At 45.9% G+C, this 19528-nt stretch overlaps 1 protein-coding gene across 1 annotated transcript in view; it reads left to right on the top strand.

The window, feature by feature from the left end:
* Window positions 1-19528, top strand: part of GRIN2A (glutamate ionotropic receptor NMDA type subunit 2A) — a 430039-nt gene that overhangs the window by 367072 nt on the left and 43439 nt on the right. Inside the window, 1 exon segment of the mRNA XM_070460672.1 lies at window positions 13606-13793. Within this exon segment, the coding sequence (XP_070316773.1) occupies window positions 13606-13793 (188 nt within the window).

The raw sequence follows: 19528 nt of genomic DNA, 5'->3' as shown, positions 1-19528 counted from the left end.
GGACAGAGAAGCCCGGCAAGCTACAGTCCGTAGGGTCACAAAGAGTCAGACATAACTGAGTGTCTAAGCACACACTGCCATGCACAGCTTAAGTCTCTTGCTGGTGAGCTTCAGAGATGGGATTTGAAGTGGCTTTGGCATCTCTGCCATTAATCACTGTGCTCTATCACTTCTCACAAAGGAAGATATTCTTGCTGTAAAAAGTACAGATAAATAGGCATCCATTTGACTGTGTCCCAATTCCAAATCACCCCCACTCCCAGCAGGTAAGCAGTATGCTCTCTTTGATATATGTGTTGTTTCTCCCAGACCTTTGTCAGATGCATTTGCAAATATTTGTGGGTTCACATATAATTATAAAATTTTGTTCTGTGGGGTGCTGTCAAACTCTATGAGGTAAGGCACAGTTTGGTTGTTCAATTAATAATGTGTGTTGAAGCACCTTCCATGTCCGTAGGTGTCTTTTGCCTTCATTCTCTTCTATGGCTGGAAAGAATTCCATGGTTTGCATATAGCACAGTTTATTATATTAGTTCCCTCTTGGGGGCTCTTGGTAATATGGTCATGTTAAAATCTGTGATGAGGTGTCTGTGCATTTCAGCAAGTCATTCTCCAGGAATGATCTCAAGAAGTATGATTTCTGGGTCAGAGTATTTATACTTTCTAGAAAAGGTTAGTCTTATTCAGCTGATTGATTGACTTATTTATTTTCTGAATGACCCCATGATTCAGAGCATCGACTTTGAATTGAGAAATACCTAGTTTCCTATTCTGACTCTGCTAATTACCAGCTGTGTGACTTTTGGAAATTTAAATAACCTCTCTGAGCCTATTTCCCACATCTCCCAAATCCTGGAGAAAATAGCTACCCACTCAAGCATTCTTGCCTGGAAAATCCCATAGACAGAGGAGCCTGGTGCGCTACAGTCCGTAGGATCACAAAGAGTCAGAGAGGGTTGAACACACACATTCAGAACTCCTTTGAGGATTGAATGAATTGACTTAGGGGAAGTTCCTGGCACTGTATCAGATGCATAATAGGGTTTCATTGATTCTTTCCCCAGTCCCTCATTTTTATATATTTTCTGGCCTTTGAGAATCCTTGTCTTTCAGTCCTACTATGTGACAAGTTCAGCAGGATCACCGTCTCTACCAGGAGTGTGTGGTGATGCTTAAGAGCCAAGCATCCTGGATTCGAATTCCCTCTCTGCTGACGGTCAGCTGTGGGATTTTAGACAAGCTAATTAACTTCCTGGACCTCACGGATTTTGTTTATAAAATAATGCTAATTATGGTTCCTTCACCTAGGAACTATAATTTAGAAACTTGCATTTAGAACTGTTGAAAGGATTAAATGAGACAGGCAGGCAGAGATCAGTGTCTGGCACACAGTAAGCATTCAAGAAAAGTCTGTAGCAGAGAACATTCTTTGTAATATGAGCATTTTAAATAATGTGCTGTGCACCATGGAACTTTTGCAATAGTTGGGTTACTCTGATTTCAACCCTTGAAGACTATCTACTAAGAAACTCTATAAAAGACTGACATGTCAGCAGGCATCAGTACTTTTCCTGGGTCTGAACATGAGTAGTAGCATGAAGAAGGAATAGCATTTGCATAGCGCTTTATAATCCATCAAGCAAATGTACCTCCATTCCTTCCTTCAACCAGAGTACAACCTCTGGAAGAGATTGTTTTTCCTTCCGGTCCAACGGGGAAGTCAAGGCTTAGGTATGAGCACAGACTCACCCAACGCCCCACAGCAGCGCTTCTCTGACTCCATCCCCAACCCGAGGACAGGCCCTCCGATTCAGGAAGCCCATGACAGCCTTGCCCTGAAGGCACATTGCTTTGGCACGTGGTAGATGGATCTGGAAGCTCTGATGCTGTGGGACACCCAGGGCAGAAACCTCCTCTGGGCTTTGGTTTTCTTTCCTGAAAAATCAAAACGTTGCAGTACATGATCTATCAATATCTTGGATAAGGTTAGATTGTGAAATTCGGTATTAAATTCATCAGTAATGAAGAAGAGGGGGTTTGCTGTATCATTGGAACCTTGTCCTGTTTTTGAGGTTGTTAGTAGGCAAACTGTTTGCCCTGTTTCCTTTCCTCTGTTTCTTCCTTTCTTCACCCTCTCTCCCTCCTTCGAGAAGACTCTTGAGAGTCCTTGGACTGCAAGAAGATCCAACCAGTCCATCCTAAAGGAGATCAGTCCTGAGTGTTCATTGGAAGGACTGATATTGAAGCTGAAACGTCAATACTTTGGCCACCTGATGCAAAGAACAGATTCATTTGAAAAGACCCTGATCCTGGAAAGATTGAGGGCAGGAGGAGAAGGGGATGACAGAGATGAGATGGTTGGATGGCATCACCGACTCAAAGGACATGAGTTTGAGTAAACTCCGGGAGTTGGTGATGGACAGGGAGGCCTGGCGTGCTGCAGTCCGTGGGGTCGCAAAGAGTCAGACACGACTGAGTAACTGAACTCCCTCCTTCTCTTTCTTTCCTCCTCCTTTCCTTCCCTCCTTGTTTGTTCCCTTCCTTCTTCCTTCTCTCTCTTTCTCCCTCTCTTGGCCTCCCTTTCTCCCTCCCTCTTGTCTCTAAGTCTCTTCTCGTGAGTCTATCTCCCTCTTTTCACTCTCTCCATCTCTGCCTTATCCTCTTTCTCCTCCCTCTGTCTCTCTCCCTCACTCTCTCTTTGCTATTCTCTCCTGTCTTTTTCTCTCCCTGTCTTCCCATTTTCCCTGCTGCCTGCTTCCATCTGTATTTTTCCCCTCCCTTATTTTCTCCCTCCTTCTCTGCCTCTCTCTGTCTCAATCTTAACAATACTGCTCAGAATGTTCTCAGTTAAAAAATAAATAGTCACCATCCGTCTTTTTTTACCCAATTCACAGTGAATATTACTGGAAGAATTAATCAACACAAATTAAACTGACAGCAGCAAAAAGCACACAGGGTGAAATTTGTTATTGACTGCAAATCCATAAATGACTCAAATCTTCTTGGCCAACTTTGCCTCTCTGCACAATTTTGACCCAGGAGAATTGGACTTGATGGCCACCATCCCCATAAGAGAATGCTCAAGATGGCAGAAGTTATAAATTAGTAAAATTTGTTACTGTCCAAACACTGATCAATGAATCAAATCCTCGTAAAATTGCAACACAAAAAAATTGATCCCCGTGAAAACAGTTTCCAAAAAAAATTGGAAATAATTCAACTATGCTACGTGAGGCATTGATCTAGGAATTAAATTAGCTTAATGGAGTTTGCTCTGAAAAATGCTTCCTTAGTGAAAAGGCATCAGGGTTGGTATAATTCTGAATTTGAAGTTTGTACTCATAAACTTCAAAATGTGGTTCTGGGCCATTTTCCTAATGTCTATTTCAGACCATCCCATGCTGATGGCAGGTACAGTCTCTGTATATATTGAGTGTCCCTTGCCCAAGCAGACACTTTAAAAGGCTGTTGTGCCTCAAGGGTACCTCTTCTTGGGCCCATGAATGTGCCTCACCCACCGGTAGTGCTGTATCTGGATGCTTTGATGGTAACCTGCACACCATGGCTTCTCTGCTCACTGATGTCACCCCTGCCCCTGGATTCGTACCAGGAGACACAATTTCCAAAACACCTTCACCCCCATTTTCATCCATCCAGTATCCAAGGAAATCAACCCTGCATATTCATTGGAAGGACTGATGCTGAAGCTGAAGCTCCAGAACTGGCCAGCTGATGCGAAGAGCCGACTCCTTGGAAAAGACCCTGATGCTGGGAAAGACTGAGGGGGGGAGGAGAAGAGGGCAACAGAGGATGAGATGGTTGGACAGCATCATCAACTCAAAGGACATGAGTTTGAGCAAACTTGGGGAGATGATGAAGGACAGGGAAGCCTGGTGTGCTGCGGTCCAGGGAGTCATAGAGATTCGGACACAACTGAGCAACTAAACAACAAGAACTATCCAGCCCCATTAAAGAGCTGTTATTCCCCCATCTTACAGATGAGAAAACCAAGGCTTAGACAGGTCCCATGACTGGCTCTCATTCGTAGCGCTGGCCAAGGTAGACCTGAACCCCATCCACTGTCCCACATTCATCCTGCTGACCTGCCTGAACTGCTGACTGTTGTGTTCCTCTTCCTAACAAGGCTTTGATGAGCCCCCCCACCCCAAAATACAACCAGCATCTCATCCAAGAGATGCTCAGTTCTCACTAATGCTTTGCACTAGACCTCCAAAACATACACGCACACAACACACATACACACACGTTCTGGTTTCATTAATTCATCAGAACAAGTCGGTCTGTAAGTTAAAGACTTCTTGAATGTTAATGAATGAATAATTAACTTTAACTATATAATTAGCCTTTAAATGTGCTGAGACCCCCTAGAGAGCCTCTGAAAACATGCACAAGGAGATGACGAGCTAAAACCGGAAACTTTTGATGAGGAAATGTCAAGCCACTTGACAATACAAGCCCCTTTCCCCAAAGGAGCCATGCAGTGACTGGAGGCCACGGTCTCCCCGTTTGCAAGGGGGAAATCTGCTTGGCTGGCCGACAGTCTTAGGGCAGGAGTGAACATTCAGCCCATTGTGTAGCTACGAGAGAGACCCGCTAAAATAACAGGGTCAGATCTACACACTGGAGAAAGCCGCAGCAGCTCCTCAAAGCTGTCAAAAATGCGGCAGGAAGCCGCTGGGTGAAAGTCGCATGGGACACACACGAGAATCTTCCTTTGCTGCTTTGCAAATTTGCGGAGAGGAGGTCTTATTTCCCCCTCTCATTCTGAATCACTGTCATTTTTAATCATCTGCTTTCCTTGAGGACCGCAGGTGATGGGGAGAGGGTGCCAGCACCCACACAGCCTCGGTGATGCCTGGTGGGGGGTGGGGATGTCACACAGCCAGCACCGCACAGCGTGACTTTTCAGGCTCCGGTTGTGTTCCAGTCCTCGCTCTGGCAAGCCGAGGCATCGTTTCATTTGTCACAAATGTTTGGAGAAGAGCTCTCCCCTCTGTAGGGAGCAGAGGGAGAGGGGTGGGCCTGGCAGGCACCCTGTCCCCATCATGGTTCTCAGACGGGATCTCTGAGCTTCCACCGCCCCCAAGTGGGAGAAGCACTGAGCCAGTGACAGCCACGCGGATTGGCAGGAGCTGGGATGGCAGGGCCATAGACATCTCCACTTAAAAAGCAGGAGAAAAAAGGCTTCCCTGGTGGCTCAGTGGCAAAGAATCTGCCTGCCTATGCAGAATACACGGGTTCGATCCCTGGTCCGGGAAGATCCCACATGCTGCGGAGCAGCTGGGCCCCTGCACAACTTCTGAGCCTGCGCTCTAGAGCCGGGAGCCGCGACTTCTGAGCCCACGTGCCACAACTGCTGAAACCCGCACGCCCTCGAGCCTGTGCCCCGCAACCAGAGAAGCCGCTGCAATGAGAAGCCCATGCACCACAGCAAAGAGTAGCTCCCGCTCACCGGAGCTAGAGAAAAGCCCGTGCAGCAACAAAGACCCAGCGCCAAAATAAGTAAATGAGAAAATTAAAAAAAAAAAAAAAAAAACAGGGGAAGAAAAAAACCAAGCAGAAAAACATCACTGGCTCCTCCCTGTGAGGCCTGAGGCTTCCAGCCATGCTCTGAGTTCTGAGGGGTTCTTCCTCCAGTGCCCGCCTCTAATGTCCGTGTTGTTTCATTCCCAGAGCTGCCAGTTACCACTCTGCAGCCTAACACACCTCTCTCTCACCCACCATCGCAGTTCCAGTCCGCCCAGCACTTTTGGTCTCAGTTGGGCTTCTCTTTCTGACGCTCCACCCTCAACAAGAAGCTATGCCTAAACGTCTCCCAAACGAGGAGAGTTAAGATGTGTTGGGGGCAAGAGATGTCTCCTCTGTCGGTGACTCCAGACCTCACACGGCCGAGCATCTCCTGGGAAAGAGACAGGTGAAACTGAACAGCCCAGAAAATCTTTTTAAAACCCCAATGGCTCCGGTCTGATCCTTTCCCTTTTTTCATCATGGTGGGCTTCACGTCGAGCTGGAACCCCCAGCCTGAATTTCATAAGTAAGACAGAGCTGCTTCCGTTCACTCCACAGGGCTATGGATAACGTGTCCCAGTGGTTATGTCCGTGGCTTCTGTCGTCAGGCTGTGTTAAGCCCAAGTGCCGTCTGACACTTACATAAGCTGGCCTGCCACGTCCCTCACTTTACCTCTCGGGGCCCCCGTTTCCTCATTTCACGGGGACGGCAGGCGTGCATCCAACTTTGCTCAGTTAGAAGAAGTAAGTGAAATGTGATAATGTCTATAAACTATTCAGGACCGGGTTTGTCCTGCATGATGCATGGACGTTGTAAGCCCCTCTGCTGGAAAATCAAATGCAGAGGGATCCATCGGTGTGTGTTCAGCATTTGTTCTATGCCGGGCACTGCACACACACCTCCTTACGTAACCTCCCTTTATGCCCAGTGGCCCTTGGAGGGCAGCTCGTGTCTGCCCCACTTTACAGGGAGAAGAAGGAGGCTGAGAAGCACAGGGGCCTTGTTCAAAGGCTTTGACCACAAAGCCCGAGCCGGAGGGCGTCCGCGAGTTTTACGTCTTTTCTTTTTAACAATGGAAACATTTTTCCTTCAGTGGGAAGGAGATCAAAGGCACGGGTCTCTGAGTCGGAGCCAAGGGAGGCCAGGGCCCCGCCTCCCCCGCCCACTGGGAGCCACTTCAGTAGCCCCCGACCACGTGTGGCCATTTATACCAGAATCTGATTTAATGAAATGAAATAAAATGGACAGCTCAGGTCCTCAGTTGCACTAACCGCATGTGAAGTGCTCGATAGTCATAGCACAGACATGGAGTATTGCCATCACTGCAGAAAGTTCTGGACAGTGCTGCTATAGACAGTGTGTGTGCGCAGTAAGTCCCCTACGTACAAATGAGTTCCATTCCGAGAGTGTGTTCATAAGTCCAATTTGTTCCTAAGTCCAACAGAGTTAGCTTAGGCACCCAACTAACACAGTCAGCTATATTGTACTGTACTATAATAGGTTTATAATACTATTCATGCAAATAATGCATTTAAAAACAAGCACAAAAATAGAGAAAGTATCTTTAATGTTATAGTACAGTACCTTGAAAAGTACAGTAGCCCAGGACAATAGCTGGCATACAGGGGCTGGCATGGAGCGAACAGGCAAGCAGAGTCACTGAGGGAAAAAGAGGTGGGAGATGGTAGAGCTGAAGGATATTCAGCCATAGGAGATGGAGGGTAAGCTGCGACTTCACTCTTGCTTAACACTGATGGAATGCATGTTAGCATCTTTGAAAGTTTGTAACTTGAAGGTTCCTTTGTAAAGAACTTCCTGTACAAAGTTCGGAAATACTGCTGGGGAGCTTCCGGCAGCCTTCTGTTGTTGCTCAGTCACTAAGTCGTGGCCTGCTCTTTGTGACCCCGTGGACTGTGGTATGCCAGGCCTCCCTGTCCCTCACTGTCTCCCGGAGTTCATCCAGGTTCATGTCCATTAAATCAGTGATGTGGTCCAACCATCTCATCCTCTGCTGCACCCTTCTCCTGCCTTCAATCTTTCCAGCATCAGGGTCTTTTCCAATGAGTCAGCTCTTCCCATCAGGTGTCCAAAATATTGGAGGTTCAGCTTCAGCATCAGTCCTTCCAGTGAATATTCAGGGTTGATTTCCCTTAGAATTGACTGGTTTGATCTCCTTGCTGTCCAGGGGACTCTCAGGTTTTCTCCAGCACTACAATTCCTTAGCCTCTAAAAATCTCACCTGTTCATAAACAACACAAGAAAATAAAATAAATAATAATAATAAATGTCCCAACTGGGCATTTGTGAGGCCCCACTGGGACAATGCACGTAAAATACAGTGCACTTTTGTGAAGCATTGTGCAAACAATGGCTGTGTCTGTCTGTGGGTATTGTGTGAGCCCTAAGATGTTTTTGAACATGCAGGTTTCTGTGACCAATGCATTTAGACTCCAGCTGTTTAGAATCCTCCGTGAGGGACAGAAATCAAAGTTGCATAGCCCTGTGGTTTCCTTCACATGTTGTCCTCCTTTGGTTCAGATGTGGCCCTGAGACCACAGAGAGTCTTCCTGGCCAGACTTCTCTACGAGTACTGGTGCCAGTCCACCCAGATGTGCCAACGTGTGATTGCTTTGCTCAGAATTAACTGTGTCTTTTGCAGTTTTCCTCCCTCTGACTTGATGACATCTTGCTTATGCAAGCTTCGTTTTCCAAGTAAACTTCCCCTTCTTCTTTGGGCTTATCCAGCTGTTTTTTGCTCAGCTCAAGACTTGTCATGAAATATATGATAATGATTTGCAGAAATCTGTGCCTCTCCATAAAATACAAATTTAAACTGCTGTTGGATAGCCCTTATACGGGTGCCAGGTACAGATTTAATTTCCATTCCAGAAATGTATCAGCATGTGGTAGGTTAGCAGAATGGGTGGGACTTTCACCCCATGAATATCAACAAATGGCCTTAATAGATAAATACCCTTGTACACACCGAGGCATTTATTTTTGTTTGCTTTTTGAGGAATTGAGGTCAGAGAGATGGGTGAGTCTTAGAAAGTTTCAATAAAACCCAGGTTCTTAGCATCCCCATGGCAATATAAAGCATTGGAGTTGCAAGTACTCCAACTTCATTAAGAGGACACATGCCATCCATTTGTCCCAAAGACCCCAGGACATATGTTATCCTAAGTCTCAGTTTCCCTATTCAGAGTGACAGAAGATGACCCAGCTTGCAGAATTGTAGAATTCCACAGTTCCACAGGACCACGATGACAACCTCATCTCACAGATGAGAAACCAGCAGTGCAAAAGAAAGTAGTGACTTTCCTGAGGTGGTGCTGTCATCCAAATGCAGAGAACGAAGACAGATCCCTTCCATCTGCTCTTCCATGGCTCCTGTCACATGCCCTCCTGCCATCATGCACAAATCAACCTTTAGCAACTACTCCCTCCCCACCCCCGCAATGTCCATGGGTCTCAGAGAAACCTGTGTACAGGTCAAGAAGCAACAATTAGGACTGGACATGGAAAATAGACTGGTTCAAAACTAGGAAACGAGTACATCAAGGCTATATATTGTCACCCTGCTTATTTAACTTCTATGCAGAGTACATCATGTGATATGCTGGGTTGGATGAAGGACAAGCTGGAATCAAGATTACAGGGAGAAATATCAATAACCTCAGATACACAGATGACACCACCCTTATGGCAGAAAGTAAAGAAGAACTAAAGAGCCTCCTGATGAAGGTGAAAGAGGAGAGTGAAAAAGTTGGCTTAAATCACAACTTTCAGAAAACTAAGATCATGGCATCTGGTTCCATCAATTCATGGCAAATAGATGGAGAAACAGTAGAAACAGTAGCAGACTTTATTTTCTTGGGCTCCAAAATCACTGCAGATGGTGACTGCAGCCATGAAATTAAAACACACATGCTCCTTGGAAGAAAAGCCATGACAGAACTAGATAGCATATTAAAAAGCAGAGACATTACTTTTCTGACAAAGGTCCATATAGTCAAAGCTATGGTTTTCCCAGTAGTCATGTACAGATATGAGAGTTGGACCATATGGTCCACGTTCTGGACCATAAAGAAGGCTGAGCAGTGAAGAATTGATGCTTTTAAACTGTGGTGTTGGCGAACTCTTGAGAGTCCCTTGGACTGCAAGGAGATCAAACCAGTCAATCCTAAAGGAAATCAACCCTGAATATTCATCAGAAGAACTGATGCTGAAGCTGAAGCTGAAGCTCCAATACTCTGGCCACCTGATGGGAGAAGCCAACTCATTAGAAAAGACTCTGGTGCTGGGAAAGGTTGAGGGCAGGAGGAGAAGGGGGCAACAGAGGATGAGATGGTTGGATGACATCATTGACTCAATGTACATGAGTTTGAGAAAACTCTGGAAGATGGTGGACAGGGAAGCCTGGCGTGCTGCAGTCCATCGGGTCACAAAGAATCGGACACAACTGAGCAACTGAACCACAGTAGCATTGCTGGCTCTCCAGAAAGGCTGTTTCCTCTTGGTTTGTCAGCTGTGTTCATCATCACCGTTGACGATACCCACTTTTTCCCACTCTTCCACTTGGATCATCTGATGCCCTTTTATAGTCTCAGAGTATAAAACCGAGTCTCCAACCCTACAGCCCTGAGATGAAAGCTTCAGAGTCTGTTGATGAGACACGTCCTGTAGTCTGGCCTCATCTCTAGCCATTAAAGAAACAAAAACATTAAAATGAAGAATGTAGCTGTAAACCTTCCAAATAGTTTTGTTCCCACAGGGAACCCTTCAGCAGTTGTCTCTGGAAGGATGCAGCACTTTACATGCTCTTCCTGCCACTTTCATTTTTCTTTGCTTCACTGTTTTATGTCTTCTTGTTAAGGAGAGAAGGGCAGTAAAGCTGAAAAAGTGTCAGGAAGTTGAGCACTCATCAACTGACTTTTCTTATAACTGTAGAGTTTATACTTTCATCTCTGTTTTCAAGGGTGGTTGATCATTTCAGCCTTCTTAAATAACTTAAAAAATAGGAAACAATATACATGCCCACTAATAGGTATGTAGGTCATGAATTAGCCACAGCCATGTCTTTGAACCCCTTCATGAATCACAGCCTTGGCTTGGTGAAGGGGCTTGTGTAACTCAATGAAGCCATAAGCCATACCTTGAAGGGCCACCCAAGATGGATGGGTCACAGTGAAGTTCAGTTCAGTTCAGTCGTTCAGTCGTGTCCAACTCTTTGCGACCCCACAGACCACAGCGCGCTGGGCCTCCCTGTCTATCACCAGCTCCCAGAGTTTACCCAAACTCATGTCCATTGAGTCAGTGATGCCATCCAACCATCTCATCCTCTGTTGTCCCCTTCTCCTCCTGCCTTCAATCTTTCCCAGCATCAGGGTCTTTTCAAATGAGTCAGTTCTTCACATCAGGTGGCCAAAATATTGGAGTTTCAGCTTCAACATCAGTCCTTCCACAGTGAAGAGTTCTGACAAAATGTCCACAACAAAATCTAGACAGGGTATTAAAAAGCAGAGACATCACTTGACCAACAAAGGTATATGTGGTCAAAGCTGTGGTTTTTCCAGTAGTCATATACAGATATGAGAGTTGGTCCATAAAGAGGGCTGGATATCAAAGAATTGATGCTTTTAACTGTGGTGCTGGAGAAGACTCTTGAGAGTCCTTGAGCAAGGAGATCAAACCAGTCCATCCTAAAGGAGATCAGTCCTGAATATTCATTGGAAGGATTGATGCTGAAGCTCCAATGCTCTGGCCACCTGATGCGAAGAGCCAACTCATTGGAAAAGACCCTGATGCTGGGAAAGATCAAAGGCAAAAGGAGAGGCCAGAAGAGGATGAGATGGCCATAGACTCAATGGACATAAATTTGAGCATTCTGCAGGAGACAGTGGAGGACAGAGGAGCCTGGTGTGCTGCAGCCCATGGGGTCAGAAAGACTCATACATGACTTAGCAACTAAACAGCGGCAACAATATCTTTGAGAGGATTACCGGATGCTTGCTTTTTGGAGGGTGCTGACTGGGAAAGGCGAACGGAACTTTTGAGATGATGGTGATGTTGCTTTCTATCTTGATCTATGTGATGATTTCAAGGATGTACACATATGTAAAAATTTATCTAGTGCTTTATTTCGTATAAGTTATACCTCAATAAAAATAAATGTACCAAAAAATTAAAAAGAGTGCTCTGTTTATTGACATAGAAACACATTCACTATGTGTGGGATGAAATGAGAAAAGAAAGACATTGGTAAAATGGTTTGCATGGTATCATTATATTTTGGAAATTGAAACAGTGTTGGCAAACTAATGTCCCATGGGCCAGGCTATTTTGTGTAAATAACCTTTTATTGGGACAGAGTTGAACTCCTTCATTTACATGTTATTAATAGCTGCTCTCATATTGTGTATAGTTTCCTAGGACTGTGATAACAAAGCATCACAAACTGAGAAGCTTAAGCAATAGGAATTTTTTTGTCTCATATTTCTGGAGGCTGGAAGGCCTTGATCAAGGTTGTCCATAGGGCTGTGCACCCTCTGAAGGCACCAGGAGAAGGGTCTTCTGGCCTCTGGTGGTTCCTAGACTTGTGGCAGTCTCCCTTCCCATGACAATCTCCCTGTGAGCACATCTGTGTCCAAATTCCTTCTTTTTACTCTTTTAAAACTTTTTGTTTTGTACTGGGGTCTAACCGATAACAATATTATAATACTTTCAGGTGTGCAGCCAGGGACTCAGCCATACATGTACACATATCTATTCTCCCCTGGTAGCTCAGATGATAAAGAATCCGCCCTCAATGCAGGGTTCCATCCCTGCATTGGGAAGAGCCCCTGGAGAAGGGAATGACAACCCACTCCAGTGTTCTTTCCTGGGAAATCCTGTGGACAGAGGAGCCTGGTAGGCTACAGTCCACGGGGTTGCAAAAAAGTCCAACACAACTGAATCTCTAACACACATTCTCCCCCAAGCTCCCCTCCTCTCCAGGCTGCCACATAACATCGAGCAGATTTCCCTGTGCTGAACTGTCGGTCCTTGCTGGCTATTCACTTAAAATAGAGCAGTGTGTACATACACATTCCAAACTCCCTAACTATCCCTTCTCCCCAGTCTTCCCCCCGGCAACTATACATTCATTCTCTCCAAATCCCTTCTTTTTATCAGGACACCCGTGGTATTGGGTTAGGAGCCCCGCTTGCTCCAATATGACCTCGCCTTAACTAATCACACCTGCAATGACCCCATCTCCAAATAAGCTCATGTTCAGAGATACTGGGGCTTAGGACTTCAACATAAGAATTTTGAGGAAGCACAATTCAGTCTATAACTTGCTACAGCAGCGGAGTTGAGCAGTTGCATCAGAGACTAAGCCTAAACTATTTATTATAGTGTCTTTACAAAAGAAGTTACCAGCCCCTATTTTCAAAAGTGTGTGTATGTGTGTGTGTGTGTATACAAATGCATACAAAATTCGGAAGTTTGTTCACAAATGCATTAACAGAGGTTGCCTCTGAGTTACAGAATTATAGGCAATTTTAATTTCAACTGTACTCTTAATATTTTCTCCATTATTTGGGCTTCTAAAAATTATGATGTAATTATTTTTGTAATAGAAATGAATAGTAAACATGTTTCTTTGGGCAGGAAGGAACATCATTCCTGTTTAGTCTCTCTCTGCTTCCCACATCCAGCCACCAAATTCTCTCCTGTCCATTAATGGTTTGTTTTATTCCAACGCAAACCTCTCTAAATAGGCCACCGTTCTACACTGTTGGGAGCGCTGAGGTCTAACACTTAGCAAACCAGCAAACTCGACTGTTTACTCACTTGGGCATAAGGAGTCTTCATGTCTTTATTTAGCTGCCTCTTGTAACTCGGGGAGAAAAGCTTTTGGCTTTTATCTCCTCATTAAAAATAGATCCTTTTATGATGATGGGATGGAGCAGTCATGAGTCATCATCTCCTGGGTGATAGGGAAGTGTGCGATGCTGGATCGGGCCTCGGACAATGGGCCCCGAGATGGTACCTTGCCATCGCCTTGACTCCCTGGCTTCTTGTCATTGCAGGAAACTGGACGCTTTCATCTACGACGCTGCCGTCTTGAATTACAAGGCTGGGAGGGACGAAGGCTGCAAGCTGGTGACCATTGGGAGTGGGTACATCTTTGCTACCACTGGTTATGGGATCGCCCTCCAGAAGGGTTCGCCATGGAAGAGGCAGATTGACCTGGCCCTGCTCCAGTTTGTGGGTGATGGTAAGACTTTGGTTGACTTCCCCTACTTCCAGAGGACTTGAGACCCTCACACTCTCTGCTTCCTAACTGGCTTTCCAGTGGATCTTTGGGTAATGACTTAGCTCCCTATAAGTATTTACTGAGTGCTGACCACATGGTACCGTGGCTCTTTAGGTTGCTTATCATGGAAACCAATTACGGACAACTACGTCAATTAAAAGGTTATTTTGAGGATGCAGAAGTGTCTATCTCAGTGAATTTAGGAAAGAGTTGAGCAAATAAGTTCAGGGGGAAAAACAGGAACCAGGGCAGCCCTGGGGCTTCAGCAGCCGGAATTCATGGGTCCTCTCTCTGAAGGAGTGGTTCTCAGTGTGGGGCAGGGATTTCATCACCTGGGGATAGTTGGCTGCATCTGGAGATGTTTTTGATTGTCCTGACAAGGAGGTTATTTGATACCAACATCTGGTGGGTAGAGGCCAGGGGTGAGGGGTGCTGGCAAACATCTTTCAATGCCCAGGACAGCCTTCCTACAAAATCTCAAAATACAGAATTCTCTGACCCCAAGCATACAGTAAAGAATCTGCCTGCGACACAGGGGACCCATGTTCAATCCTTGGGTCAGGAAGATCCCCTGGAGGAAGACATGGCAACCCACTCCAGTATTCTTGCCTGGAGAATCTCATGGACAGAGGAGCCTGGTGAACTACAGTCCATGGGGTCACAGAGTCAAACACAACTGAGCAACTTTCAGTTTCACACGTTTATAGTATCAGGATTAAGGGGGAAAGCTCTGCTCTAGAGCAGTTGTTGTTCAGTTGCAAAGTCTCTGAACACAGTCACGCTAAGTGTCTGACTCTTTGAGACCCCGTGGACTACAGCATACCAGGCTCCCCTGTCCGTCACTGTTTCTAGAGCATCATATATATTTCTAGATCATCACATAACTAGGCTGTAATAAGTCCCAGTCTCTCTTTTCCAAATTCTAAATTTCAAATTCCAGAGGAAGGATTCCTGATGGATTTTGGGTCAGAGATTCTCTCCTGGACCCCTCAGGAGTGAATAAAGGGTGGGGTTGAATAAAGGGTTGTTCTAACATGACAGCTCCTACTATTTTCTTATGGGGAGATGAAAGAGAGGTGATCGCAACATAGGGAAGAGTTAGCAGAAATCCCAAGGGTTTCCACTACAATCCACCCCTTGCCTGCCTATCCTGAAAAAAGACCATTTCCACCCTCATGGACTTGCAGTCTAATGGAATGAGGGTATTTATGGAGATTCCAGCTAACTGGACTGGCTCTCTCCAGCAGCATTTCCTTCTGTCCTTCTCTACTTTTAGTTGGGGATTTCAACATAGCTCATTGCTCCAGGACATGGTTTTAGAATCCTGTCCTGGCTCAAATGGCATGCTGGTTCCCCTTGGTCTTGCCAACACTGAGATAGGAAAAGCAAAAGCAGCAGAGATGGCAGGTGAGCCCTAAAAATGAGTAAATATGAGTAGGAAACAGAAGTTCAGGGCGTAGGTCAGAAGCTGCGTTCAAGAATGGGTGGAGGCTATATTTGGAGATGGTTCCAGAAAATGCAGGGCTTCCCAGGTGGAGCTAGAAATAAAGAAACTGCCTGTCAGTGAGGGAGATGTAAGAACCTTGGATTTGATCCCTGGGTCAGGAAGATCCTCTGGAGTAGGAGATGGCAACCTACTCCAGTATTCTTGCCTAAAGAATCCCATGCACAGAGGAGCCTGGTGGGCTACAGTCCACAGTATCACAAAGAGTCGGACACAGCTGAAGCGACTGAGCATGCACATCGCCAAAACATACTGCTCTTGTCCAGGGCTGGGGAGGACAGTCTGTCAACCACTGTGGCCAAATACAGTGTTGAAAGAAGCAGAGGTTTGTGTGTGCAGTTGGTGTGAGCCTGAGTAAAGGGCATAATGCCTTACACCCTCTACTCCCAGGTTTAAACCTTAGATTCTCACAGTGTCATCAAGAAACCTAAATGTGTTTTATATTTAACTCCCAAATGAGAGCATCTGAATCTTTGGATTCTCTCTAGGGCATTGGTACCTTTCAGTCAGATCAACAGCCATGTTCTCTGCTGTGTCATAGTGACTTGTAGCCTTGTCGCCCAGTTATTGCTGTGACATCTTGGAAGCACATGACAGTTGGCATTTATTTTTCTCATGGGAGCGCAGGTTGAGTGGGAAAGCTTGCCTTAGGCTATGGTGGTGCCACCTCCTGCTGCTGCAAGCCCAGGGATCATCTCTATGGTTTCCATTCCACCCGTGTTTATTCTGGGTCTCAGGCTGAAAGGGCCACAGCTACCTGGGAGAAGCTCTTTTCCTGGCTGTGTTGGAGGCACAGGAGAAAGCACCCACCTGCATGGGCACATTGCAAGTCTCAGCTTTCTTTTTTAAATTCTTGATTTTATATGGGAGTATGGTTGCATCAGGGCTTCCCAGGTGGCTCAGTGGGTAAAGAGCCTGCCTGCACTGCAGGAGCCCCTGGGGATATGGGTTCTATTCCTGGGTCGGGAAGATCCCCTGGAAGAGGGCATGGCAACCCACTCCAGTATTCATGGGCTTCCTTGTTATCTCAGAAGGTAAAGAATCTGCCTACAATGCGAGAGATCTAGGTTTGATCTTTGGGTTGGGAAGATCTGGAGGAGGGTACAGCTGCCCACTCCAGGATTCTGGCCTGCAGAATCCCATGGACAGAGGAGCCTGGAGGGCTACAGTCCATGGGGTCACAGAGAGTCGGCCACGACTGAAGCGACGCAGCACAGCACAGCACATAGTTGGATCGGCAATGCCCTGTTAGTTCCAGGTGCATAGCAGAGTGATTCAGTTCTACAGACACACGTGTCTATTCTTTTTCAAATTCTTTTCCCATTTAGGTTGTTACATTGATTGTGCTTCCCTGGTGGCTCAGATGGTAAAGAATCTGCCTGCAATGCAAGGAGACCCTGGATTGGTCCCTGAGTTGGGAAGATCCCCTGGAGAAGGGAATGGCAACTCACTCCAGTATTTTTGCCTGGAGAGTCCCATGGACAGAGGAGCCTGGCAGGCTACAGTTCTTGGTGTTGCCAAGAGTCAGAGATGACTGAGCGACTAAGACTTTCTTTCATAATATTGAGCAGAGTTCCCCGTGCTATACAATAGGTCCTTGTTGGCGAGCTTTGTCACATTCACATCTGCTAACACCCTTCTGTCTGAAGCAAGTCCTATGGCCAAGCCCAGAGTATACTCTGGAGCAGGGGTGCCAACCTCTGGCATCTGATGATGATCTGAGTTGGAGCTGATGTAATCATAATAAAGTGCACAATAGATTTAATGTGCTTGAGTTATCCCGAAACCATCTCCCACCCCCATCCATAGAAAGATTGTCTTCCGTGAAAGTGGTCCCTGGTGCCAAAAAGGTTGTGACCGCTGCTCTGGAGCATGCTCAGCCTTGTAAAGAGGAGTTTGGGAGTTAGATAACCAGGCATGTGTGCACAGGGAAGGGAAAGACACATCTGCCACAGTGGTCGCCTCCCTGTGGTGTGAACTACCCCGCTGACAAGGGTCTTGTTTCCAGCAGTAAAAACCACAGAGTCTTGAACAAGACAAGTAACTGGTCATTGATGGCCTGGATGAATACATGCACACATGGGTGAATGGTTAGTGTCAGGATGTATTTCATTGGCAGGAAACTTAAATATGACGGGCAGTTGTCAAATCTGTCGGTTCTAACTCTACACCTACCTACCCCTGCTGTCCCTTCTTCAGCGTCTTTTATGAAACAGCAACATATTTGGGGAATAGGATATGCCAATCACCACACCAGATGTGTTCCATGTGTTCTTTAATTGAATATGCATCACAACTTTATAAAGTTAAATATTGCCTACGATCATTTTACGGAGAATGAAACAGCAGCTCAGTGGGCTTATCAGTCCCTTAGGGAGTAAGTGGCGGAGCCTCTACTTTAAGGGGATTAACTGCTGATGAGGGTCAGTCATTTCAGACTTTTGTTTGATCTAATTCTCCAGAACGCCTGTCTAAGTTTGCTAATTAGATGCTTGAGATGTATAGGTCCCGGTGTGTGTACGTGTGTGTGTGCTCTTGTGCACTCAGTCCTGTCTCTTTGCAACCCCATGGACTGTAGCCCACCAGGCTCCTCTGTCCATGGGATTTCCCAGGCAAGGATACTGGAGTGGGTTACCATTTCCTACTCCAGGGGACCTTCCAGACCCAGGGATCAAACCAGCATCTCCTTCCTGTGTGGGCAGACAGGTTCTTTACTACTAGCACCACCTGGGAAGCCCATAGACCCTTGAGGAAGAAGTAATTTAGTGTATGTTGGATGATATCTATTGTCCCATTTCCAAATGCTTCTGTGAAAAGGTTGATTTTTTTTTAGCCTCAGTTTATTCATCTGCAATTGAATACAGAAATATTTACCAGATAAGGTTGTCATGAAGATAAAATGAAAAATTATATTTAAACAGCCACCTGGAAATAGAAATGATTCAGTAAATGTCATTGTCACCACCACCATCATCACTGACTCCCTCCCCTCCTTCCTCTCTTCCTCCCCCCTCATCATTGTTGTCCATGAACAGCTCAAGGATTCAAAAAAGCATTTTTAGTGTCGTGTTGGTGATAATATGATCAAGTTAGCCTCATGGTAATGCCGTTCTGAACAGAAACCTCCCCTCTGTGGCAAATAAAGAAAACAGTAGAGGCATCCAGATAAACCCAAGAGCAGTTCCCTGTTTTAACAGAGTGTCTAGATTCTTAGAGGTATTTTCTGTCCCAGTTCAGGGCTTTCCTGGTCAGACTGTCTGGATTGGGGGATGTGTTCACAGCTTCATCTTCAGAGACCATCTGGAGGCCAAGCCACAGGAGACAAAATGACGTGGCTCCAGGGGGCGTCTTGAGATAATCTTCCCGGAAAGCCACGTCCAATTCTGAATGTCTCTCTAGGAGTAAATACATGAATTAACACAGCTGCATAAATATTTCACTTATCTTATGCAGCTTCGGCAGGATTAATTATACTCCAAAATTAGACCTGGAAAGAGCACGGTGCTGAGCGGTCCCTAATTATTATTCATCCCCTGGAATGGAGTGTTTATCTCTTGTTATAGAGTAGCTTCGGTGGACGATTACGAGTCTAATGAGTGTCAAAAGTATAAAAAATTTTCCTAATGAGCTGTGTAAATATAACCTTTTGAGTAGAGTGTTTGGTTATTGGGGGAACCTCTTATGTGAAGCCTACCAAGCATTTCCCTAGGAAAGGGCCTGCCAGTCTCCTGTAAGAGAGACACAGGGTCCCGATAAGACCTTACCCTCCTTTTCCTATCTGACTGTTGTGTCCTTTCTGCAATAGTGGAGTGCACCTGCACGCGTGCAGTTGTGTCCAACTCGACCCCCATGGAGCCCACCAGACTCCTCTATCCATGGGATTCTCCAGGCAAGAGTACTGGAGTGGGTTGCCATGCCCTCCTCCAGCAGATCTTCCTGACCCAGGGACCAAACCCGTCTCTTATGTCTCCTGCATTGGCAGGTGGGTTCTTTACCACTGGTGCCTCCTGGGAGTTCACTTGGGGACTCAAAGATACTTTTGAGTCACTCAAAAAAGTATCACTCGAAGATACTTTTCAGCATCGATCATCAATATCCATTACTGAGAAACACACATTCCTAGGCACTGATGTTCCAAGAAGGAATCCCATGGTCTTTTCCTTCCTTCCTTCATGGAGCTTACCATCCAGTT

The sequence above is a fragment of the Odocoileus virginianus genome, chromosome 33 (genome assembly GCF_023699985.2).
Source record: "Odocoileus virginianus isolate 20LAN1187 ecotype Illinois chromosome 33, Ovbor_1.2, whole genome shotgun sequence".
Taxonomy (NCBI): Eukaryota; Metazoa; Chordata; class Mammalia; order Artiodactyla; family Cervidae; genus Odocoileus; species Odocoileus virginianus.
The sequence above is the reverse complement of the archived record's forward strand: the minus strand, read 5'-3'. Positions and strand labels throughout refer to the sequence as shown.